The sequence below is a fragment of the Pomacea canaliculata genome, linkage group LG1 (genome assembly GCF_003073045.1).
Source record: "Pomacea canaliculata isolate SZHN2017 linkage group LG1, ASM307304v1, whole genome shotgun sequence".
In the NCBI taxonomy this organism is placed as follows: Eukaryota; Metazoa; Mollusca; class Gastropoda; order Architaenioglossa; family Ampullariidae; genus Pomacea; species Pomacea canaliculata.
Window position 1 is genome coordinate 3,007,821 of NC_037590.1, and position 24,939 is coordinate 3,032,759.

The window sequence follows — 24,939 nt, forward strand, 5'->3', positions numbered from 1 at the left end:
GACAGATCGTTGTGTTTTGTGTTGTTCGAATGCGCGTGAATACCGTGTGTGAGGCGGTGACGTCAGTGTGTGACGTGGTCGTGACAGTGTGTGTGTGTGTGCAAGAGGGTGTGCATACTTTACCAAACAGAATATCGATACACATGACGTCCACTGATCACAACAACTCCATGAGATTTAAGCCGAACAATCTGGCATGACCTTATCACACAGAGACAGAACGAGACAAAAATCAGAATTATCACAAAGAGAACTAGAAAATTATCCAGCATTACCTATCACACAAACAGAACGAGACAATTTGTTCTAGACCATGTGGCCTCAACAACTTGGGAATTGAACAAGACTCAAAACTTTAAAGATCGCAGAAGTCAATAAAAGTTCGCTGCATCAGCAGAAAATAGCAAGAAAACCGTTGTGTTCACTTAGTTACTGACATTATTAGCCTTTCCTAGAAGTTTTTAATTATTCATATCTCCCTCAACATCACAGTCTGGTACATAACTTGTTGACCTTTGCCCACTTTCCTACTTCACGTAAAGAACCACTTGTATTATAGAAGATATTCATAACGTTTTAATGAGTATTTGTACTAGTGTGATCACCATCTCTCTCACATACACACGCGCGCGAGTGCTTAAGAGGGTGGATCCGTTTCTCAATGTCTATGACGGAAACCAGTATTACACAGACTAGAGTCACTTGGACCAGTTGTTCTCAGCATTGGCAGCAGCTTCGCTTCACTCTATGGAACCATTTCAGATCTTTTTAAATTTCTGTCAATTCTGAGAAGATACTTTCTTATTTTGTTACCAAACTGAGTGCAGCTGCAATGATTTCTGTTTTGTTTTGCGTCGCTTCTGTGGCCCTGGTAAGTATGTAAGTATTTAAGTCCTTTAACACAGATTGGTAGGGAATCCGTTCAACAACTTGTATAAGGCACTTAGACTGCCTGTATGTGATACCAAATAACTTCAGTATTTTGAAAATTGACAGGAGCGATGCCATAGATTTACAGAAGGTCCGAAGACTGTGAGGATCAAGTGTTAGTGTAGGGTTGGGCCCTAAGGTCGCTCAGACAGAAATGAAGTTTATGGAGAATGTTAAAAGTAATACAGTGGAACCTCGGTTAGCGAACGCCTCGGATAGCGAATTTTTCGGTTAACGAACAAAAATTTCGCTAAAAATTTGTCTCGGATAGCGAACAAAATTTCGGATAACGAACAAAAATTTCGTTAAAAATTTGTCTCCGATAGCGAACAAAATTTCGGATAACGAACAGCCACATGAACCACACGTGACCGACCAGCATGTAATCATTCGCGCTTGAGACAGTTACGATCAGTCGTTCCTTACCTGTGCGCATCCTTCTTATTTAGTGATTGTTGTGCTTTATTTTAATAAGATAATCCTCAATCATGGCTCCAAAGAAGATTAAGAGCAATTAATAGTAGTGAGGTAATGACAAGGACGCGGCCAACAAATGAATTGAAAAAGGAAATGATTTCAAAGTATGAAAGTGGCATGCGTCTGTCGGATATGTGATGTCGTATTACCGAAGTGTTTTACAAAAAAAGGCAGAAGAAGCAGACACTGGACAAGTTTTTTTCTTCAACCTCAAAGCTACAGAAAAGGGAAGTCTCCCCCGATTTTATAATGTCACGTGTGCTCATGGAGAGGGGATTCAAAGCAGTAATTCCACCCTTCCTCCCCACACCTGTTTCCAACCACGCCGTCAAAACGGCAAGTTTTCTGTTTAAATGCTTTCGTTAATGTTTTTATGTTTATTTAACTCCGTTTATATTGCATTATAACTGTTCTCATTAAAACAAATACCTATATATATATACAGCCTGTAACTTTCAAATAGCGAGTCAACAGGGGCTGGGAACCAATTAAATCTATTTCCTTTATTTCTTATGGAAAAAATTGTTTCGGATAACGAACATTTCGGTTAACGAACAGCTTTCCAGAACGGATTAAGTTCGTTAACCGAGGTTCCACTGTATTTAAAACAGATAAGAACAATCTTTCGATTCGATCCTACGGTGGAAACTGAACATGAGCTATTTACAGCTGATAAAAGAAAAACAAAATATATAATTACAAACTCAGGATAGCTGTTCTAGCTTAAACCCAAAAACATCTTTACTGTCTCTCACATCAGATAATGATAATCACGCTACCGAAAGAGCATGCTCTTAGCGCTTAATACAAGTAGGAGACATGGACAGAATGCGAAAAACAGAATACAAAAAAATTCCGACAAGTAATAAAAGACAGACAAGTAAATTGAATGGTCTAAGGAATAATGCTCAAGGTACAGATGTGTTATAGAGCATGTTTGAAGGATTCGATGGTGGGTAGGTGGAAGATATGGAAAGGAAGAGAGTTCCATTGTTTTACATAAAAGCAGCTAAAAAATCCGGTGACCACACCTGGCTGTTCTGCTAACAGGGTCCAAATTGTGACATTTCTATACAAATTTCCGTAATTAACTTATGGTACCATCTCTTAGACTGGCGAAGGCCTTCACAACATAAACATATTTATGTACAATATTGGTGTCTGTGTTGTTGACCTCGACTTGTATAAGGTAAACATGGGGAAATCGCACAGAAAGTGTCTCAACCATAAGAAAAACTAATTCTCAGCCCCACATGTCCTGTAAGCTAACCCATCGGTATATGTCTGCACCCAGCAATGTGTGGTCTAGGATGACAACCTTTATTAGGATGCTCATTTGTCTCCTTCTCTCGCCTTTTGCGAGTATGTGTTGACACAAAGTTTTGCATAGAAGAGTGTTTAACTCTTTTGTCCTTTTCAGAATCATGGGTTTGTGAATCGTGGAGTCAGTGGCCAAACTACTGCTATAGGAGGTAACCAGTCCTAACTTATCCACAGTTTGTATTCATCCTCCCGTAACGCTGTATTCACGAATATTCAACCAAAAAGCGTGCAAGAACAAAAATGCTGATTTTACTTTCGTCTCATTATCAAGCATAGATATATCTTTCTATCTTTCTAATTCTAATTACATCCTTCTTTAAAACTGAAAACATTTCAGTTGTTGGAGTGGTTTTTGGAGTAAACGATAAAAAGTCTGTTTACACAACAGGTGATGTTTTTTTTTCCTGATCGCTCTGTTTTCAGTCTCAAAAGACTGGATTCTTTTTTTTTTTTTTTTTTTTTTTTTGTTGTTGGCTTCTTTGTTCTCCTTTATGCTTCTTTGAAAAGTATGATCGCATACACTGAGGTAACGAGTGCACGTGTCGTTACACTTCACGCTACAGCAAGCACTGTAGCACAGTGTCACGAAAGTACTTTCGGTATAGTTAGTGTATTTGTCACAGATGTGTTTGTCAACCTGTTAATGGTATGTTTGTTGCAGACATCTTTGTCAGGCTCGTCAATGGAAGATCACCTCTGGAAGGACGGGTTGAAGTGAGGAAGTCTGTGAGTGACCCTTGGGGCACTGTGTGTGACGACGACTGGGACAACAATGACGCAGGTGTTGTGTGTCGACAGCTAGGGTTAGGACAGATAGGACAGGTGAGAAGGATTCCTTAATATCCGTCACTCAAGTCGTCTGTTAGCGCGATTGTGCTTCTCATAATGATGATTGATTGATGACTAATTGATGACTGATTGATGATGAGGATGAAGTGAGGAAGTAACGGAAGAGGAGGATGTGCAAACGTTGAGAGAGGAATAATTAATAATCTTCTGATGATCATATATCATTTATTACTAATCTATTGGTGCTCAATCATCTTTTGTTGATATTTCTGTGAAAACACTGCCGATGTTCCTGATAAATGTTTGACTGAGGAATGAGTTCATTTGATCGTAACGTAAATAACCTGCGGATATCGTTTGATGCATTGTGTGCAGGCTGTTGCTGGCGCAACCTATGGGCAGGGCACAGGCCCAATAAATCTCGACAACGTAAACTGCACAGGAAGCGAGACAACTCTAGCGAACTGTACAGCTAGGCCATGGGCAACAAACAACTGTGGTCATGGTGAAGATGCGGGGGTCAAGTGCGCGTCGAGTATGACAATCACCTGTTCTTCTGAGTTATTGGGATTATCGTGGTTTGTACTTCGGTATTTTTAGCATATTTGTCACAGATCTGTTTGTCAACCTGTTAATGGCATGTTTGTTGCAGACATCTTTGTCAGACTCGTTAATGGGAGTTCACCTCTGGAAGGACGGGTTGAAGTGAGGAAGACTGTGAGTGACCCTTGGGGCACTGTGTGTGACGACGGCTGGGGCAACAATGACGCAGGTGTTGTGTGTCGACAGCTAGGGTTTGGACAGATAGGACAGGTGAGAACGATTCCTTCATATCCGCAACCCAAGTCGTTTGCTAGTGCGATTGTGCTTCTCATGATAATAAAGAGGAGGAGAATGATGAGGATGTGCATACTTGCCTTTTTTGTGAGTGAGTAAGAATTATTGATTTCTGATGCTCATATATCTTTAATTATTAAGCTATTGATGCTCAATCTTCTTTTGTTGATATTTTTGTGAAAACATTACCGATGTTCCCTGATGAATGTTTGACTGCAGAATTCGTTCATTCGAACATAAAGTGAATAACCTGCGGATATCGTTTGATGCATTGTGTGCAGGCTGTTGCTGCTGCTGCCTATGGGCAGGGCACAGGCCCAATAAATCTCAGCAACGTAAGCTGCACAGGAAGAGAGACAACTCTAGCGACCTGTGCAGCTAGGCCATGGACAACTCACAACTGTGGTCATCATAAAGATGCGGGGGTCAAGTGCGGTAATATGACTATCATCCGTTGTTCGGAATTATTGGGATTATCGTGGCACTGTACTTTGGTATATTTAGCATATTTGTCACAGATGTGTTTGTCAACCTGTTAATGGCATGTTTGTTGCAGACATCATTGTCAGACTCGTCAATGGAAGATCACCTCTGGAAGGACGGGTTGAAGTGAGGAAGTCTGTGAGTGACCCTTGGGGCACTGTGTGTGACGACGGCTGGGACAACAATGACGCAGTTGTTGTGTGTCGACAGCTAGGGTTTGGACAGGATGTAAAGGTGAGAATAATTTCTTCATGTCCGCCACTCAATATGACAAGCCGTCTGTTAGTAGGATTGGTCATCGTGATGAAGAATAGCAGGAGAAAGAGCTGGAGAATGATGTGCGTGCGTGCAGTGTGTGTAGGAGAAGGAAGAGTAATTAGAAGAATTATTCCTATTCTGATGCTAACTCATCAATTGTTTTATATATGATCAATCCTCTTTTCATGATATTTCTGTTATAACACTGCTGATGTTCCTGATGAATGTTTGACTGCAGAATTTGTTCATGTTAAAGTAACTTATTTAAGCTGTTGATATCGTTTGATGTATTGTGTGCAGGCTGTTGCTGGTGCTGCCTATGGGCAGGGCACAGGCCCAATAAATCTCGACAGCGTAAGCTGCACAGGGAGCGAGACAACTCTAGCGAATTGTACAGCTAGAACATGGGCAACTCATAACTGTGGTCATAGTGAAGATGCGGGGGTCAAGTGCGGTAATATGACTATCATCTGTTGTTCGGAATTATAGGGATTATTGTGGCACTGTACTTCAGTATATTTAGCATATTTGTCACAGATGTGTTTGTCAACCTTTTAATGGTATGTTTGTTGCAGACATCTTTGTCAGACTCGTTAATGGGAGTTCACCTCTGGCAGGACGGGTTGAAGTGAGGAAGTCTGTGAGTGACCCTTGGGGCACTGTGTGTGACGACGGGTGGGACAACAATGACGCAAATGTTGTGTGTCGACAGCTAGGGTTTGGACAGATAGGACAGGTGAGAATGATTCCTTAATATCCGCAACCCAAGTCGTTTGCTAGTGCGATTGTGCTTTTCATGATGATAAGGAGGAGCAGAAGAATGATGAGGATGTGCATACTTGCCTTTTTTGTGAATGAGTAAGATTTATTGATTTCTGATGCTCATATATCTTTAATTATTAAGCTACTGATACTTAATCATAGTTCTGTGAAAATTTCCAGTGTTACTGAAAATATTTGACTGATGAATTTAATATGTTAAATAACCTGCGGGTATCGTTTGATGCATTGTGTGCAGGCTGTTGCTGGTGCTGCCTATGGGCAGGGCACAGGCCCAATAAATCTCGACGACGTAAACTGCACAGGGAGCGAGACAACTCTAGTGAACTGTGCAGCTAACTCATGGTCAACTCACGACTGTGGTCATCAAAAAGATGCGGGGGTCAAGTGCGGTAATATCACTATCATCCGTTGTTCTGAGTTATTGGGATTATCTTGGCACTGTACTTTGTATATTTAGCATATTTGTCACAGATGTGTTTGTCAACCTGTTAATGGCATGTTTGTTGCAGACATCTTTGTCAGGCTCGTCAATGGGAGTTCACCTCTGGAAGGACGGGTTGAAGTGAGGAAGTCTGTGAGTGACCCTTGGGGCACTGTGTGTGACGACGGCTGGGACAACAATGACGCAGGTGTTGTGTGTCGACAGCTAGGGTTTGGACAGACAGGACAGGTGAGAATAATTCCTTCATATCCGCCACTCCATGTGAAAAACCGTCTCTTAGTAGGATCTTGGAGACGGGTAAACACAAAGGTCACTGTCAACACATTCCATCCCACACGTGTTTTTCCTAACAACAAACTACAAAGATTTTTAAGGGGACTTTCTCCTCCATTATGCGGGAGCTTGTATTTATTGTAGGGGGGCAACTAAGTTTTCACAACTAGACATCAGTGCATAAATGTGGCCAAAAAGAATAAACATCATATTAATGTCATTGATGACTTTCAACCTAACGACCCTTTTAAACACATGCTTCTTCAATAGTTCAACAAAATAGTTTAACTCACTGTTTGGATGATGTTCCAGAGACGTTCATGCATAACAAACACACTTCCTCAAATAATCATCCGTAACACTTCCTTAAATAACCGTTCTGGTAACTCCCTTGAATAACCGTTCTTTTAACTTCCTTGAAAGACTCACCTGACTGCACTACACTTTCCAACTTCCGAACAACAGGTGCTGACTTGTCAGAAACACGGCTGGTGACGATACAACACAATAACCAGGCACAGCGGGTGCTGACTAGGCATATACACCAAGCTTCTGACGATCCTACTCCAAACGTCTTGTCTTTTTTCGTTACTTCCTTCGTCGTAGTTAATTCCTCTCCTGGGTAATTCCTGAAATGCTTATTGTCTAATAAACATTTTTCTTCTTCTTCTCTTCTTCTTTCCTATACGCCCCCAGTGGAGCATAGGGCCGCATTCACACCCCGCCATTGGACCCGGTCCTGGGCGTCCCTTTCTCGTTGGCACCATGTCATGCCAGCTGTCTCTGCCTCTCTGTGGACCGATCTCCTCCACGTCTGTCTGGGTCTCCCAACCCTGCGCCTCCCCTGTGGGTTCCAGCCCAGAGCTTGTCGCGTTAAATTGTCGGCTGGCCTTCGTAGAGTGTGGCCAATCCAGCCCCACTTTCGCTTCTTGATGTCTTGGCTGGCAGGGTTTTGGTTGGTTCTCTCCCACAGGTCCTCATTGGAGATCTCCTCAGGCCATCCGATGTTGAGGATGCGGCGCAGACATTTGTTGATGAATGTCTGTATCTTGTTAGTGATGGCATTTGTCACCCGCCATGTCTCAGACCCATACAGAAGGACTGACTTTACATTGGTATTATAGATGCGGATCTTGGTGTGTAGAGACAAAGCCTTGGAGTGCCAGATAGGTCTTAGGGTGTAGAATGCAAGCCTGGCTTTATTTATTCGGCTTCTGACATCTTCATCTGTACCTCCGTCTTTGTTGCTGACTATGCTGCCAAGGTAGGTGAAACGGTCAGACTCTGTAATACATTCTCCATGTAGGTGGAGTAGGGCTTCTTGCTTTGTGTTGACCTGCTTTACCTCCGTCTTCTTGATGTTGATGATTAGGCCAGTCATTGCTGCTTCTTCTGTAATCCTGTCCAGTGGTTAGCTACTAACAAACATTTTTAGTGAACTTAATTACTATCACAACAGGAACCACAACTCTTTCCATCATCATCACTTCTAGCTAAATATTACATTATTTCACACCATTCTTTCACGGATAGGGAGATAACCAAAGCAATATAAAAAAAAACAAACTTATCCGATACCTTGACTATACAAGAAATTAATTTGATTCCCAATCTCTTCTACTCAAAATTCACTACAGTCTCTCTCCTTCAAATACTGGCGTGGGAATAATCAAAATCAGTATTTTCCCCATACACTGGGGTACAGTGAACCTATCGCTCATTCGTGAACGCTTTTCTTAAGACATCTTCACTTCCACGCATTCCATTGTACACGGGCAAGAGCGATAATCCTTACCTACCAACAGACAGAGGCGCCAATCACCCCGTTCCTAGCATGGAATTGGTCCTCGTGATGAAGAAGACGAGGAGAAAGAGCAGGAGAAGGATGTGCGTATGTGCAGTGTGTGTGTAGGAGAAGGAAGAGTAATATGAAGCATTATCGATATTCTAACGATCATTCATCATTTATTGTACTTATGCTCAATCATCTTTTGTTGATATTTCAGTGAAAATACTGCCGCTGTTCCTGATGAATGTTTGACTACAGAATTCGTTCATTTTAACGAAACGTGAATAATCTGCAGATATCGTTTGATGCATTGTGTGCAGGCTGTTGCTGCTGCTTTCTATGGAGAGGGCACAGGCCCAATAAATCTCGACAACGTAAACTGCACAGGAAGCGAGACAACTCTAGCGAACTGTACAGCTAACTCATGGTCAACTCACAACTGTGGTCATCATAAAGATGCGGGAGTCCAATGCGGTAATATGACTATCATCCTTTGTTCGAAATTATTGGGATTATCGTGTCACAGTACTTCGGTATATTTAGCATATTTGTCAAAGATGTCTTTGTCAACCTGTTAATGGTATGTTTGTTGCAGGCATCTTTGTCAGACTCGTTAATGGAAGTTCACCTCGGGAAGGACGGGTTGAAGTGAGGAAGTCTGTGAGTGACCCTTGGGGCACTGTGTGTGACGACGACTGGGACGACGATGACGCAAATGTTGTGTGTCGACAGCTAGGGTTGGGACAGATAGGACAGGTGAGAATGATTCCTTTATATCCGTCACTCCATATGTCAAACCGTCTGTTAGTAGGATTTGGATTCATGACAAAGAAGAGAAGAAAGAGCTGGAGAATGATGTGGGTACGTGCAGTGTGTGTGTGTTTTGAAGAAGGAAGAGTAGAAGAGCAGAAGGAAGAATTCTTGATATTCTGATTGTCATTCATCATTTGTTTTACCTACGTTCAATTACCCTTTGTGTTATTTTTGTGAAAATACTGCCGCTGTTCCTGATAAATGTTTGACTGCAGAATTCGTTCATTTGAACGTAACGTGAATAACCTGCGGATATCGTTTAATGCATTGTGTGCAGGCTGTTGCTGCTGCTGCCTATGGGCAGGGCACAGGTCCAATAAATCTCGACAACGTAGACTGCACAGGAAGCGAGACAACTCTAGCGAACTGTACAGCTAACTCATGGTCAACTCACAACTGTGGTCATCATAAAGATGCGGGAGTCCAGTGCGGTAATATGACTATCATCCTTTGTTCGGAATTATTGGGATTATCGTGGCACAGTACTTCGGTATATTTAGCATATTTGTCAAAGATGTGTTTGTCAACCTGTTAATGGTATGTTTGTTGCAGACATCTTTGTCAGACTCGTCAATGGGAGTTCACCTCTGGAAGGACGGGTTGAAGTGAGGAAGTCTGTGAGTGACCCTTGGGGCACTGTGTGTGACGACGGCTGGGACAACAATGACGCACTAGTTGTGTGTCGGCAGCTAGGGTTTGGACAGGCAGTAAAAGTTAGAATGATTCCTTTATGTCCGCCACTCAATATGTCAAGCTGTCTGTTAGTAGGATTGTTCCTCATGATGAACAAGATGAGGAGAAAGAGCTGGAGAATGATGTGCGTGCGTGCAGTGTGTGTAGGAGAAGGAAAAGTAATTAGAAGAATCATTCCTATTCTAATGCTAACTCAGCAATTGTGTTATTTATGCTCAATCCTCTTTTGTTGATATTTCTGTGAAAACACTGCCGATGTTCCTGATGAATGTTTGACTGCAGAATTCGTTCATTTTAACGAAACGTGAATAACCTGCGGATATCGTTTAATGTATTGTGTGCAGGCTGTTGCTGCTGCTTTCTATGGGCAGGGCACAGGCCCAATAAATCTCCACAACGTAAACTGCACAGGAAGCGAGACAACTCTTGCGAGCTGTGGAGCTAATTCATGGGCAACTCACTACTGTAATCATGGTGAAGACGCGGGTGTCAAATGCGGTAATATGACCATCATTCGTTGTTCTGAGTTATTGTGATTATCGTAGCACTGTACTTCGGTATTTTTAGCATATTTGTCACAGACGTGTTTGTCAACCTGTTAATGATATGTTTGTCGCAGACATCTTTGTCAGACTCGTTAATGGGAGTTCACCTCTGGAAGGAAGGGTTGAAGTGAGGAAGTCTGTGAGTGACCCTTGGGGCACTGTGTGTGACGACGGCTGGGACGACAATGACGCAAATGTTGTGTGTCGACAGCTGGGGTTTGGACAGATAGGACAGGTGAGAATGATTCCTTCATATCCGCAACCCAAGTCGTTTGCTAGTGCGATTGTTCTTTTCGTGATGATAAAGAGGAGAAGGATGAGGATGTGCATACTTGCCTTTTTTTTTAGTGAGTAAAAATTATTTATCTTCTGATGCTCATATATCTTTAATTATTAATCTATTGATGCTTAATCATAGTTTGTTGATATTTCTTTTAAAACACTGTCACCTGCACTCTAAAGTTACTTTCAGACGAGGAAGATAAATAAAAAAACTGACAACAATTTAAATGTTAAACTAAATATAATATGAAGGAAAAGAAGACACAAAACAAATCCCATATTTCCCAGCCCACAGTCCCAACACTTTCACTGTCACAACACATCTAATGTTCCTTCCGACTATTCAATTTCCCCCAAAGTTTCCAGTTGAAAAATGACACCAAGTCTCGACTTGAATATAACACAAAGTTTCCACTGACACGTATGCTCTTCCTGAGTAATTTCTAATTCAGCGGTCGGCGAACCCCAGGTGGATATGATGAATATACAAAGAACAAACAACAAAAGTGAAAAAAAAAACCCACAAAAATCTGGAGAGAAAAAAATAATCAGTCTTTAAACAAATGGCAAGTTCAAAATTAACTATTTTTAAACATATCCATAAAATATACACAAATGTATCACACTCATCCAGTACAGAAATTTCCCATTCTTCAAACATTAAATACAGGCTCACTGAGAATTGACAAAGATACACACTCAACTCAACAGGTTCAGAGTTACACTACGATACACATTTGGTAACTTGCAAGTCTAATCAGGACTTATTACATAATATACAAATCTGGTCAGGATTTGCACAGTCCAGTCAGGACTACAACACCAAGTCAGTTCAGGACTTGTTAAAAACAAACCGTCCGGACTCACTGAGAACATGGAGGAGACTGTTACTTCTTCCTGCCCCCGTCAAGAAAAAACTCAGTCACATCACAAACATCCAAAACACCACAACACTCTTTCCTTTGTTACTTCGAACAAAACAATCAACACTAGTTGATCAAAAAGACCGGCCGGCCATCACTGGCGCGGAATGCATCAGTCTGTTGACCCTGACAGCCGCTTTACTTGCCATCTTTCACCCCTCCCCCTTCCAGCTAATTCTCCTGTCCCCTTCCAGGCTAAAAAACATCTAATAAAAAAATATAGCGCAGCAGATTTGTGACACACTGCCGATGTTCCTGATTAATGTTTGACTGCAGAATTCGTTCATTTGAACGTAACGTGAATAAGCTGCGGATATCGTTTGATACATTGTGTGCAGGCTGTTGTTGGTGCTGCCTATAGGCAGGGCACAGGCCCAATAAATCTCGACGACGTACACTGCACAGGGAGCGAGACAACTCTAGCGAACTGTACAGCTAACTCATGGACAACTCACAACTGTGGTCATCATAAAGATGCGGGTGTCAAGTGTGGTAATATGACTATCATCCGTTGTTCTGAGTTATTGGGATTATCTTGGCACTGTACTTTGTATATTTAGCATATTTGTCACAGATGTGTTTGTCAACCTGTTAATGGTATGTTTGTTGCAGTCATCTTTGTCAGGCTCGTCAATGGGAGTTCACCTCTGGAAGGACGGGTTGAAGTGAGGAAGTCTGTGAGTGACCCTTGGGGCACTGTGTGTGACGACGGCTGGGACAACAATGACGCAAATGTTGTGTGTCGACAGCTAGGGTTTGGACAGATAGGACAGGTGAGAAATATTCCTTCATATCCGCCACTCCATGTGCCAAACCGTCTGTTGGTAGGATCTTGGAGACGGGTACACACAAAGGTCACTGTCAACACATTCCGTCCCACACGTGTTTTTCCTAACAACAAACTACAACGATTTGTAAGGGGACTTTCTCCTCCATTATGCGGGAGCTTGTATTTATTGTAGTGGGGACAACTAGGTTTTCACAACTAGACATCAGTACATAAATGTGGCTAAAAGTATTAACATCATATTAATGTCATTGATGACTTTCAACCTGACGACCCTTTTAAACACATGCTTCTCCAATAGTTCAACAAAATAGTTTAACTCACTGTTTGGATGATGTTCCAGAGACGTTCATACTTAACACACACACTTCCTTGAATACCCGTTCTTTTAACTTCCTTGAAAGACTCACCTGACTGCACTACACTTTCCAACTTCCGAACAACAGGTGCTGACGCGGCAGAAACACGGCTGGTGACGATCCTACTCCAAACGTCTTGTCTTTTTTCGTTACTTCCTTCGTCGTAGTTAATTCCTCTCCTGGGTAATTCCTGAAATGCTTATTGTCTAATAAACAATTGTATTTAACTTAATTACTATCACAACAGGAACCACAGCTCCTTCCATCATCATCACTTCTAGCTAAATATTACATTATTTTACACCGTTCTTTCACGGATAGGGAGATAGCCAAAGCAATATAAAAAAAAACAAACAAACCCAAACTTATCCCATACCTTGACTATACTAGAAATTAATCCGATTCCCAATCTTTTTTTAACTCAAAATTCACTACAGTCTCTCTCCTTCAAATACTGACGTGGGAATAATCAAAATCAGTATTTTCCCCATACACCTGGGCAGGGCCGTGCTTAGGGGCAGGCGGACGAGGCATCTGCCTAGGGCCCCGCGCTTCAAGGGGCCCCGCTCTTTTGAATGTAACCTATTGACGAACTATCTATCTATCTATTCCTCTTCGTGCATCAGGTTGCACATAAGGCCTCAACCAGAGTCCGCCACCGATGTCGATCGGCTGAAACCCGCTCTAGGTGACCCCATGTCCAGCCCTTTCCCTTCATCTCCCTTTCCACTGTTCTTCTCCAAGTTTCCTTTGGGCGGCCTCGTTTTCTTCGGCCGTCTGGAGTCCATCGTAGGGCGACTCTGGAAAGGTCTGCTGTCTGCTGGCGGAGCACATGTCCAATCCATCGCCAACGCCTTCGTTGAACCTGCGTGGTGATGGACTCGGTTTCAGTTCTTCGGTGGAGTTCTTCGTTGCTGATGGTATTTGGCCAAAAGATGTTAAGTATGCGCCTGAGGCATCTGTTTTGGAAGACGTCAAGCTTGTTACTGATGGTTTTGGTCATCTTCCAAGATTCTGATCCGTAAAGGAGGGTGCTGATCACATTTGACTTGAAGATTCTCAGCTTGATCTTCTGGCTGATGTTTTTTGCCTTCCATGTGCTCCTGAGTGAGGCGAAGGCCTGGCTGGCTTTCGCCAGTCGGGCTCGAATCTCCACCTCCGCATCCCCGGTGTTTGACATTTTGGACCCAAGATAGGAGAAACTGTCAACTTCCTCAATCTCTTCTCCATTTAGTTTGATGTTGTCTTGGACTCTGGCGTTCACACTCATACTTTTCGTTTTCTTTGTGCTGACCTTCAAGCCAAGGTTTCCAGCTGTTTCTGAGAAGGCCTTTGTTTTTTCCTGCATGTCTTGGTGGCGGTGTGACAGCAGGGCAATGTCATCAGCAAAGTCTAAGTCTTCCAGCGCTGTTGTTGCTGTCATAGTCATGGTCCATCTGATCCCTGTCCTCTCACTGTCGGTGGAAGTCTTCATGATCCAGTCCATGGCCAGGATGAAGAGGAACGGCGACAGAATGCAGCCCTGCTTCACCCCGGTACTGACGTTGAAGGGGTCTGTGAGCTCCGTGTCACAGACAACCTGGGATTTGAAATCGCTGTACAGCATTGCAATGACCTGAACAAGTTTTGCAGGGACTCCGTAATGCCTCAGGATCTTCCATAAGGATTCGCGGTGGATGCTGTCAAAAGCCTTCTCCAGGTCGATGAAATTGATGTACAGCGGTGTGTTCCATTCGTTGCTCTGCTCCAGAATCTGTCGCAGAATGAAGATGTGCTCGGAGCAGGATCGCCCAGGACGAAATCCTGCTTGCTGTGGTCGGAGGTCTTTCTCAAGAGTTGCCGTCAGTCTTGACAAAACAATCTTGCTGAAGACCTTGCTGGTGAGGGAAAGAAGTGTTATGCCCCTCCAATTATTGCAGTCTCCAAGATCTCCTTTCTTGGGTAACTTGAAGATGAACCCTGTCTTCCACGCAACAGGGACCTGCCCTGATTCCCAAATTTGCCTGAAGATTTCAGTCAGCTTGGGAGCTGTCACATTTATATCTGCTTTCAACATCTCTGCTGTTATTCCATCTGCCCCTGGTGCTTTGTCGCTCTTCATTGTCTTGACTGCTGCTGTCACTTCTTCCAGGCTTGGTGGGTCTGTGCAGATGTCAAGGTCTATAGCTGCTGGCTGGATGTCTGCAAGCTGAGGGGGATCTGGTCTGTTCAGAACCAACTCAAAATGTTCCCTCCAGCGCTGTAGTTTTCCTGCCTCTCCCTCGACGACATTACCGTTCACGTCTTTCACTGGCACATCACTGTTCTTAAACCCGTTGTTTAGCTGTTTGTTTATCTTGTACAGTGTCTTCAGGTCATTTTTACTTGCTGCATTTTCTGCTTCATCTGCCAGTTTCTCTATATGGTCTCTTTTGTCGGTTCTTGCCATCCTCTTTACCTCTTTGTTTAGTTTCGTATATCTTTGTCTGAGTTGTTCCTTCAGGCGTTCAGATCTCGTGCTGTTGATTCTTTGTTTGGCTGACTTTCTCTCTTCTATCTTCTTCCATGTCTCTTCTCTGATCCACTGTTCTTTCTTTTTCCGTTGGAAGCCCAGTATTTTCTCTCCTGATTCCTGTAAGACTCGATTGAAGTCGTCTAAGGTCATCTCTTGTTGGTCTCCTAGTGCCTGGAACCTGTTCTTTACTTCCATAGCAAAGGCCCTTTTGGTGGCTGGATTTTTTAGTTTGCCGGAGTCCACTCTCTGCTGACGTGCCTGTTTTCCTCGTGATCGACGTAGCTTCAGAGAAACTGGCGCTATCACAAGAGTGTGGTCACTGGCAATGTCTGCTCCTCTGTAGGCTCTAACATCTTGAAGTGAGCTCCTCCATTTTCGGTTGATGATGACATGGTCTATCTGGTTCTTTGTGATCCCATCTGGTGATGTCCATGTTGCCTTGTGGATGTCTTTGTGTGGGAAGAGTGTGCCTCCAATCAGTAGGTTGTTTTCTTCACAAAAGTCTGCCAGTCTCTCTCCGTTGTCATTGATGGTTCCGATTCCATGTTTGCCCATGACATGCTCCCTGCAGGTGTTGTCACTTCCCACCTTGGCATTGAGATCGCCGATGAAGAGCAACATGTCGTGGGCTGGAACGCTTTCTGAGGCTGCCTGGAGCTGATCGTAAAAAGCATCCTTGTCTTCTGCCTCAGAGTCATTTGTTGGTGCATAGCAAGCTAGCACTGTCAGCTTGGTGTACTTTGAATGGAATCTTGCTCTCAAAAGCCTGGGTCCATAAGGCTTCCATTCCAGCAGTGCCTTTTCCGTTTTCTTGTTGAGGAGTAGAGCTACTCCTTCAGAGTGCTGAGCGTCTGATCTTCCTGAGAACAAGATGGTATGTCCTGACGCTAGTCTCCTCTTTCCCGTGCCAGTCCATCTGACCTCACTGACTCCCAGGATGTCCAAGTTGTAGTTGTCAAACTCCTTGACTAATTGGAGCATCCTGCCAGTCTGGTACAAGGTCTGGACGTTCCAGCACCCCACCCTCAACTTTTGCCTTGGCTTCAGTAAATCCGCTGTCGGGGCGCCAGCTCCCTTTCGGGTTTGGCTGTCGTCCGTCATTAGTCCAGTCTCCTGGTGTGCTTCATTACCTTCGCCATCTGTGACGAGTTCTCTGGTTTTAGTTTCTGTAACATGATTTTTTTTACATGGTTGGGTTGTTAGCCCTACCACAACCTATTTTACCTCTAGGTGAGGTGTCCACCTTAGTCGCCTCTTACGACATGCCTGGCTGGATGGCAGGGACCCTATTGTTACAATGCTTGCTAGACAAGCATACCCCGGGGTCCCACAGGGGTATTGACGAATGTTACAAAAAAATTAATCGTAGGCTTGTGTTGTAATGTGTATACAGCGTGCTGTCAATGATAAAAGACGAGATATCCCTGAGGAAAAAAGTGACTTTAGATCCCAACTAAAACCGTGTGATCGTGGCGTGAGGGCCCCGCACATGCCCTTTGCCTCGGGGACCGCGGGGGCTAAGAACGGGCCTGCACCTGGGCTACAGTGAACCTTTCGCTCACTCGTGAACGCTTTTCTTAAGACATCTTCACTTCCACGCATTCCATCTAGTACACGGGCAAGAGCGATAATCCCTGCCTACCAACAGACAGAAGCGCCAATCACCCTGTTCCTATCATAGAATTGGTCCTCGTGATGAAGAAGACGAGGAGAAAGAGCAGGAGAAGGATGTGCGTATGTGCAGTGTGTGTGTAGGAGACGGAAGGGTAATATGAAGCATTATCGATATTCTAACGATCATTCATCATTTATTGTACTTATACTCAATCATATTTTGTTGATATTTCTGTGAAAATATTGCTGCTGTTCCTGATGAATGTTTGACTGCAGAATTCGTTCATTTTAACGAAACGTGAATAATCTGCAGATATCGTTTGATGCATTGTGTGCAGGCTGTTGCTGCTGCTACCTATGGGCAGGGCACAGGCCCAATAAATCTCCACAACGTACACTGCACAGGAAGCGAGACAACTCTAGCGAACTGTACTTCTAGGCCATGGGCAACTCACAACTGTGGTCATAGTGAAGACGCGGGTGTCAAATGCGGTAATATGACTATCATCTGTTGTTCTGAGTTATTGGGATTATCATGGCACTGTACTTCGCTATATTTAGCTTATTTGTCTCAGATGTGTTTGTCAACCTGTTAATGGTATGTTTGCACAGACATGTTTGTCAGGCTCGTCAATGGGAGTTCACCTCTTGAAGGACGGGTTGAAGTGAGGAAGTCTGTGAGTGACCCTTGGGGCACTGTGTGTGACGACGACTGGGACAACAATGACGCAAATGTTGTGTGTCGACAGCTAGGTTTGGGACAGATAGGACAGGTGAGTGTAATGGACTGAATGGGGCTCTGTGGGCAATGGCTAGCTTGGTGCATTCGTACAATCATCTGGCATGCGCCCACACGCATCTAATTACAACGCATTCAGTGCCAATCTTAATAAAGAGACTTCAGAACAAATTGAAAGAGTATAATTAAACAAAAGAGTACATATATATAAAAAAAAGAATAGTTTACCAGTACTGACATAATCTAAGAAACTTATCTCTCGGCTGTCTCATCCGTTAGCGTTCGCACAATGATAATTCCATTTGTCGCTGTTCACGTGTCACTGGTTAAAATTCACAATTCAAGTTCACTGTTCACTCATAACAGATCACAATTCACAGTCTCAGTCCCTGGTTCATATACACCAAATACGCCGGTTACTCTGTTCTCTAGGCAATTAATTCGAAGTTCTCACGTCCCATGGACACTTTTACGTCTGGCTATGAATCCCTCAGACGGACCCTCTTGCGGCCGCTCATCAGCTCGCTACTTCGAGAAGTGACGTTCTCTGCCCCTCGCCAGACTTCCTTTCTTCCGGTGGTGTAACTTCCTCCCGTTGGCCTTGGAGGTGTAGCAAGGGTCTGGACGCAGGTGTAAGGGGCGTTGCTCGCCTCAGGCGGTCCCCGACCTTCAGCTGGACAAAGAGAGGTCGGGCTGTTACCCGGTTGTCTCCCTCTGGCCATGGTCTACTCGCGGCCGCTTACGTCGATTGTTGTCGTAGCTTCGACTGGCCCACTGGTGATGAATAGGGCGGCTAGACATTTGGCGCGCCAGTCGGGCCGATATGCCGCCAGCTTGACCAGTTCATTGCTTTAACATTTCAAACAACCTTACCCCCGCCCGACTAACATACCAAACTATACTACATATACAAAATAGCTCAAAAGTAGAAAACCTATTTTCTACAGTGAGAAAGATTCCTTTATATCCGTCACTCCATATGTCAAACCGTCTGTTAGTAGGATTTGGCTTTATGACGAAGAAGAAGAAAGAGCTGGAGAATGATATGGGTACGTGCAGTGTGTGTGTGTCTTTTGAAGAAGGAAGAGTAGAAGGAAAAATTCTTGATATTCTGATGGTCATTCATCATTTGTTTTACTTACGTTCAATTACCTTTTGTTGATATTTCTGTGAAAATACTGCCGATGTTCCTGATGAATGTTTGACTTCGGAATTCGTTCATTTGAACGTAACGTAAATAATCTGCGGATATCGTTTGATGCATTGTGTGCAGGCTGTTGCTGCTGCTACCTATGGGCAGGGCACAGGCCCAATAAATCTCGACGACGTACACTGCACAGGGAGCGAGACAACTCTAGCGAATTGTGCAGCTAGGACATGGGCAACTCACAACTGTGGTCATCATAAAGATGCGGGTGTCAAGTGCGGTAATATGACTATCATCCGTTGTTCGGAATTATTGGGATTATCGTAGCACTGTACTTTGTATATTTAGCATATTTGTCACAGATGTGTTTGTCAACCTGTTAATGGTATGTTTGTTGCAGACATCTTTGTCAGACTCGTCAATGGGAGTTCACCTCTGGAAGGACGGGTTGAAGTGAGAAAGTCTGTGAGTGACCCTTGGGGCACTGTGTGTGACGACGGCTGGGACAACAATGACGCACTAGTTGTGTGTCGGCAGCTAGGGTTTGGACAGGATGTAAAAGTGAGAATGATTCCTTTACGTCCGCTACTGAATATGTCAAGCTGTCTGTTAGTAGGATTGCTCCTCGTGAAGATGAAGACGAGGTGGAAGAGACGGAGGAGGATGTGCATTAGCGCAGTGTGCTTGTGTAGGAGAAAGAAGAATTATTGATATTCTAATGCGCATTCTTCATTTATTCTACTTAAGCTCAATCATATTTTGTTGATATTTCTGTGAAAACACTGCCACTGGTCCTGATGAATGTTTGACTGCAGAATTCGTTCTTTTCCTCGTAACGTGAATAAACTGCGGATATCGTTTGATGCATTGTGTGCAGGCTGTTGCTGCTGCTGCCTATGGGCAGGGCACAGGCCCAATAAATCTCGACGACGTAGACTGCACAGGAAGCGAGACAACTCTAGCGAACTGTACAGCTAACTCATGGGCAACTCACGACTGTGGTCATAGTGAAGACGCGGGGGTCAAGTGCATGTCAAGTATGACGATCATCTGTTCGGAATTATTTTACTAATTTCAACTCGTTAAATATTGAACGCCAACGTGTATGAATGAATTGTGATTGTATGCAGGCCTGAGTGGTGATTACTTGGAGATGTGGTTGGTGATGATTTCACGATGATTATAAATGTGCGATCGTGTTGTGTTTTAATGATGTTTAAACTGGACAGTTGATGATTATTAATTACTCCTACTTCCATAATTTTATATGTAGAGTTCATAGAGGGTCAAGGGAACGATTTTGTAAGGAAAAACTCTTCGTGACGTGATGAATCCATACATAAGATAAACACCTTAAATACAGCTCGCATAAATTGGTTTCACAGCGCAACAAGTGTCTATTCTCAGGGAAATCACAACACTACTTTTAGTCTAATAATTCCTAAACAGATTGCTGCACCTGAAGTCATTTTCATATACAAGAGCTTTCCTCACCTTCTTCCCTTTTTCCTATTTCCTCCTTATTTTTCCTGTTTTATTACCGTTTAATCACTTATAGTCATCATACTAGGTCCAGTAATTTAAAACAAGCTGGAAGATTGAAAAAGGTGCGGACGGACGGACGGACGGACGGACGGACGGACGGACGGACGGACGGACGGACGGACGGACGGACGGACGGACGGACGGACGGACGGACGGACGGACGTTGTTGTTGGAGCGTACGACTTCGATAGGTCGTACTTTTCTCCGTAATAAAATAATTGCAGTGATTAAAGTTATCAGAAGGAGGAATGGTAGTATACAGAGGGGAAAAGTGTGTCAAGGGAACAATTTTGTAAGGAAAAGCTCGTTGTGATAAGAGGAATCCATACATAGGATAAACACCTTAAATACAGGCAGGCAGGCCTTGTCGGATCGTAAGACTCCGAGAGGTCGTACTTTACTCCGTAATAAAATAATTGCAGTGATTCAAGTTATTAGACTGCAACTGTCATTAGTTTTATGTCTTCATTCTCTCACTTTGTTTCTATTTTTCTGTCTTTATCTATTTCTCTAAATCAATTTTTCTGTTGTTTTCTGCCATCTCCTTTTATTTTGCAGAGTGTTTATCAGCGCAGTATTTCGATACAACTCGGCAGCAGTGTGTGGGCTGTCCTCCTGGTAAACATCAGCCTTGGCCATACGCAGACCTCTGTGACCCATGCCCTGCTGGACAATACCAAAATATATCTGGACAAACTAATTGCGTGCAGTGTCCTCCTGGTCACTTCCAAAGTAGGAGTGGCCAGACGTCCTGTATTTCTTGTTCTCCTGGTCACTACCAAAGTGAGGCCGGTCAACTATCCTGTAATTCTTGTCCTCCTGGTCAATGCCAAAGTCACAGTGGCCAGTTATCCTGTATTTCTTGTCCTCCTGGTCAATATCAAAATGGGAGCGGTCAGCTATTCTGTAATTTCTGTCCTCCTGGTCAATACCAAAGTCAGCGCGGTCAATTATCCTGTACTTTTTGTCCCCCTGGTCAGTACCAAAATCTAAGTGGTCAGCTCTCCTGTACTTCTTGTCCTCCTGGTCACTACCAAAATCTAAGTGGTCAGCTCTCCTGTACTTCGTGTCCTCCTGGTCAGTACCAAAATCTAAGTGGTCAGTTATCCTGTATTTCTTGTCCTCCTGGTCAGTATCAAATATCATCTGGACAGCCTTCGTGTATTGCATGCCCTGCTGGTCATTATCAAAACATTTCTGGGCAAACAAAGTGCACTCCGTGTCCTACAGGACAGTATCAGAATACGGCTGGTCAGTCTTCTTGTATCCTATGTCCTTCTGGTCAGTACCAAGCTATGCCTGGCCAGTCTTCATGTGTTGCATGCTCTGTTGGTTATTATCAAAACACTTCAGGACAGAACAGCTGCATTCCGTGTGTAGCGGGTCAGCATCAAAACGGAACAGGTCAGGAGGTTTGCACCTTGTGTCCAGTTGGCCAATTTCAAAATGCCTCAGGTCAGGACTTGTGCACAGATTGTCCTGCAGGCTGGATTCAAAAGTTACCTGGCCAAACCTCGTGTATGCCGTGCCCTCCAGGGCAGCATTCAGCAGGTGTGGACACCTGTCTTCCCTGCCCCCAGGGTCAGCATCAACCCCAGCATGCGCAGCAGCAGTGTCTGGCCTGTCCAGCAGGTCAGTACCAAGATGGCCGCGGACAGTCAACTTGCAGCACGTGTCCCCACGGAACAACCACATCATCGCCAGCAGCAACGCATCGCGACAACTGCACAGGTTAGTATGTTGTAGTGCTGGACTTGTATTTATATTTCGTGTTACATAGCACTGGGAAGTGTTGATCGTTCTTATACAGTACCGAGTGTATTGTTCTTATACTGTACCGAGCGTTTATTTTCCATCACTGGGGGTGTAGTATTCAATACTTTCCATAGTAAGTCATTTTGTCGGCAGCTTCCTAATTGGCACCAACATCAGAAATGAGAATTATCATAGAACCCTTATTGGTTCGTGTTTTTATATACCATTCAAGTGTCTAATTCCTAACTGAAATCTTAATAAGCTAAATACAAAGCAAGGGGTGGTCTTTCATGACTCTCGGCTATCCTGTAATAGAAATATAATTTAAACTTTAATTAATCACATTGTTATGTCGTTTTTCAGTGACTCTTTTAATTGCCCACATCACCAAGTAAATCAAGATCACAAACTCCCCTTCACCCCATCACATTAAACCAGAAACAAGCGAAAATCCCACAACTTTTAATAGAAGAAAAGCTGCCTTTAATATTGAAAAAAATTATATAATCATACTCCTAAATTATCTCACATTGTATTGGGCGTGACTACGTGTATATAGATAACTGGTATCTACTCAAGAAGTTGTGAATACTTTCTTCCTCAATTGGTCTTTGCTTAGCACACACCACATGTTAATTTGGTTTGAAGATTTATGTTACTTCATCGGATTATATTTTGTTAGAATCTCCAGCGCCCTCGGCCACAGTGACAGTAACTCTCACCTACACTCTGTTGGCCGTCTGTACCGATGACCAGGCTCATGAGGTCACCACACACCTGTTTACCCAGGTGCAGCGCCTGGATGTAGACGGTGTGTGCGTGGACCTCGCGTGCTCCAACGTCCACGTGACGGCGTGGTGCAAGAGCTACACGGCCTCCGTCATCAACAGCGAGATACGCTTCGACAACCTGCCGTGAGTGGTAGTCATGCCGGCACTAGCCTGCACTAACAGCACTATCAGGGACCTTAGTGTGTATTGACAGCACTAACAGACATTCTAATTTGTACTAACAGCACTATCAGGGACCTTAGTGTGTAATGACAGCACTAACAGACATTCTAATTTACTCTAACACCACTATCGTGGACCTTAGTGTGTATGTAAAGAACTATTAAACATTCCTCTTTTTCTTTTTACAGGACTGAACTGTCTACACCAAACAAAAGCCTGGTGCCACCCAATGAGCTGTTGCTACAGACTGCCATACACACTAATATCTTTGATCACGTGAGTCAACACACACGTGGCATCTGTTTACAGGGCTGGCTGCTTGCCGTAATATAGCCTTAGTTGCTGACACGGCGTAAAACACCAATTCCCCCCCCCCTCAACACACACACACACATGTATAGCCCCACTTAACATCTGTATGCATAGTGCCAGACAGCTGGCCACTCAAACAAAAGAAGTTGGTGTTCATTAAGTTTAACTGTTTAGGTTCAAAAGAAAGAAAGTGTATTGCAGAAGAAGACTCCATGTTGTTTATACCTGCAGATACCGGGGACAGTTCTTCAGAAGAACAAGATCGCCACCAGCTCAAAGCAGACATGTCCTCCAGGCTTCGTTCTCTCTGAAAATATTTGTGGTAAGGGATCAGATGGAGACAGGTGCTTGGCTTAATTTTAATGTAGAACACACTGGTTGACAAACATTATCGCAAGGTCACACGCGTGTCATTTATTTGAGTTAGAATACACCCTCGTCTGTAATCAGAACATTTGACTTAAATCGTCAGGAGAGTAAAAGCGTATCTGACTACACAAAATATACAGCATCTACTCTCAATGTTTTGTACAGATTGTTGCTGCTAATAGGGAAATCCCCTCCTTCTCATTGACAGCCTATAATCACATTTTGTTTTGTTGTTATCGGCCTCAAACTGCCGCAATGTCACTTCACTCACGGAAATCAAACACTGATGGCGAAAAGTGATCATAATATTGTAACATTGGCACGCCCTGGGTGTGACCTGCACACAGCAGTCTCCTCTCACAGGATGAGGAAGAACATCAATGGTGGTGTGGAGCAATCAGACATCCACTGGTGATTTTGTTTGTGACAAGGTCTGTTTGTAGGACCAACGTCTCTCCGAAACTTCCCAGGGATGGACTTTATAAAATAAGATATTGTTTAACAGAATTCTAGTGAACTCCCATCTTTTGCCGAGTCCCATTCTCAGAGTATAAGGTTTCATAACACGATACACAATCATGAAATGGAAGATCATTCTGACTACTGCCAGCATGGCTATAAGTCGTTCATGAAAAATGATGCTGGAGAAATATAACCTTTTGTAGTGTAATCGTCAGACATACTTCGATATACGAGATCAGTCTGTTTGTTTATTAATTCTTTGTGGAATTTTTCAATTTAGTACAATCAAGATCGAGGCAAACAAAATGTCTACTTACGATCGCATCATAATTATGAGTAAACAAGAACTTCATCATCATAACTAAGCATGCTCAGGAGTCGATAAACAAAAATAAACAAACCTATTTATAGCGCTTCAGTAGACCATTATCGCGATGCTCACATCTAACTGCTCGTCATCGGTCGTTGTCCCACAGTGCAGGCTGGCGATGACCTGACCCATCACCTCGGTGTCATTTTTGGCTGCGTCGTCGCCGTCTTCATAGTCATTATCCTGTCTGTCGTCTTATACAAGTTAAGGGGGTATGTTTTTATTTATTTACTCGTTTTCATTCAGACAAGTTGTCGTCTCAAGCCTTTCGTTGATGCAAGAATCTGAATTTCTATATATCTCTAGAAGCAAACCTCTATATTTTCGGATGTTTATTAAAGCTTACTTAGAGTTCATTATAACTTATTATAGTACCATGAAGCAACTGTGAAA

At 43.4% G+C, this 24,939-nt stretch overlaps 1 protein-coding gene across 40 annotated transcripts in view; it reads left to right on the forward strand.

Annotated features, from left to right (window-relative positions):
- Positions 1–617: 617 nt before the first annotated feature.
- The window catches only part of LOC112568406, a 77,607-nt gene continuing 53,285 nt past the window's right edge, over positions 618–24,939 (forward strand). For 13 of the 40 annotated variants that reach the window (XM_025245710.1, XM_025245717.1, XM_025245753.1 and 10 more), the window contains exons 1-28: positions 623–871; positions 2,828–2,879; positions 3,392–3,552; positions 3,895–4,054; positions 4,172–4,332; positions 4,638–4,791; positions 4,913–5,073; positions 5,398–5,551; positions 5,673–5,833; positions 6,116–6,269; positions 6,390–6,550; positions 8,705–8,858; positions 8,980–9,140; positions 9,475–9,628; positions 9,750–9,910; positions 10,235–10,388; positions 10,510–10,670; positions 11,979–12,132; positions 12,253–12,413; positions 17,233–17,386; positions 17,507–17,667; positions 18,907–19,060; positions 19,181–19,341; positions 19,658–19,817; positions 20,884–22,056; positions 22,763–22,994; positions 23,222–23,309; positions 23,577–23,667. In XM_025245710.1, the coding sequence (XP_025101495.1) occupies positions 833–871; positions 2,828–2,879; positions 3,392–3,552; positions 3,895–4,054; positions 4,172–4,332; positions 4,638–4,791; positions 4,913–5,073; positions 5,398–5,551; positions 5,673–5,833; positions 6,116–6,269; positions 6,390–6,550; positions 8,705–8,858; positions 8,980–9,140; positions 9,475–9,628; positions 9,750–9,910; positions 10,235–10,388; positions 10,510–10,670; positions 11,979–12,132; positions 12,253–12,413; positions 17,233–17,386; positions 17,507–17,667; positions 18,907–19,060; positions 19,181–19,341; positions 19,658–19,817; positions 20,884–22,056; positions 22,763–22,994; positions 23,222–23,309; positions 23,577–23,667 (5,152 nt within the window). In that variant the 5' untranslated portion in view covers positions 623–832. Of the gene's footprint in view, positions 872–2,827; positions 2,880–3,391; positions 3,553–3,894; positions 4,055–4,171; positions 4,333–4,637; positions 4,792–4,912; positions 5,074–5,397; positions 5,552–5,672; positions 5,834–6,115; positions 6,270–6,389; positions 6,551–8,704; positions 8,859–8,979; positions 9,141–9,474; positions 9,629–9,749; positions 9,911–10,234; positions 10,389–10,509; positions 10,671–11,978; positions 12,133–12,252; positions 12,414–17,232; positions 17,387–17,506; positions 17,668–18,906; positions 19,061–19,180; positions 19,342–19,657; positions 19,818–20,883; positions 22,057–22,762; positions 22,995–23,221; positions 23,310–23,576; positions 23,668–24,939 lie in introns of all 40 variants that reach the window. The other 27 variants (XM_025245924.1, XM_025245829.1, XM_025245893.1 and 24 more) reach the window with 24 other exon arrangements.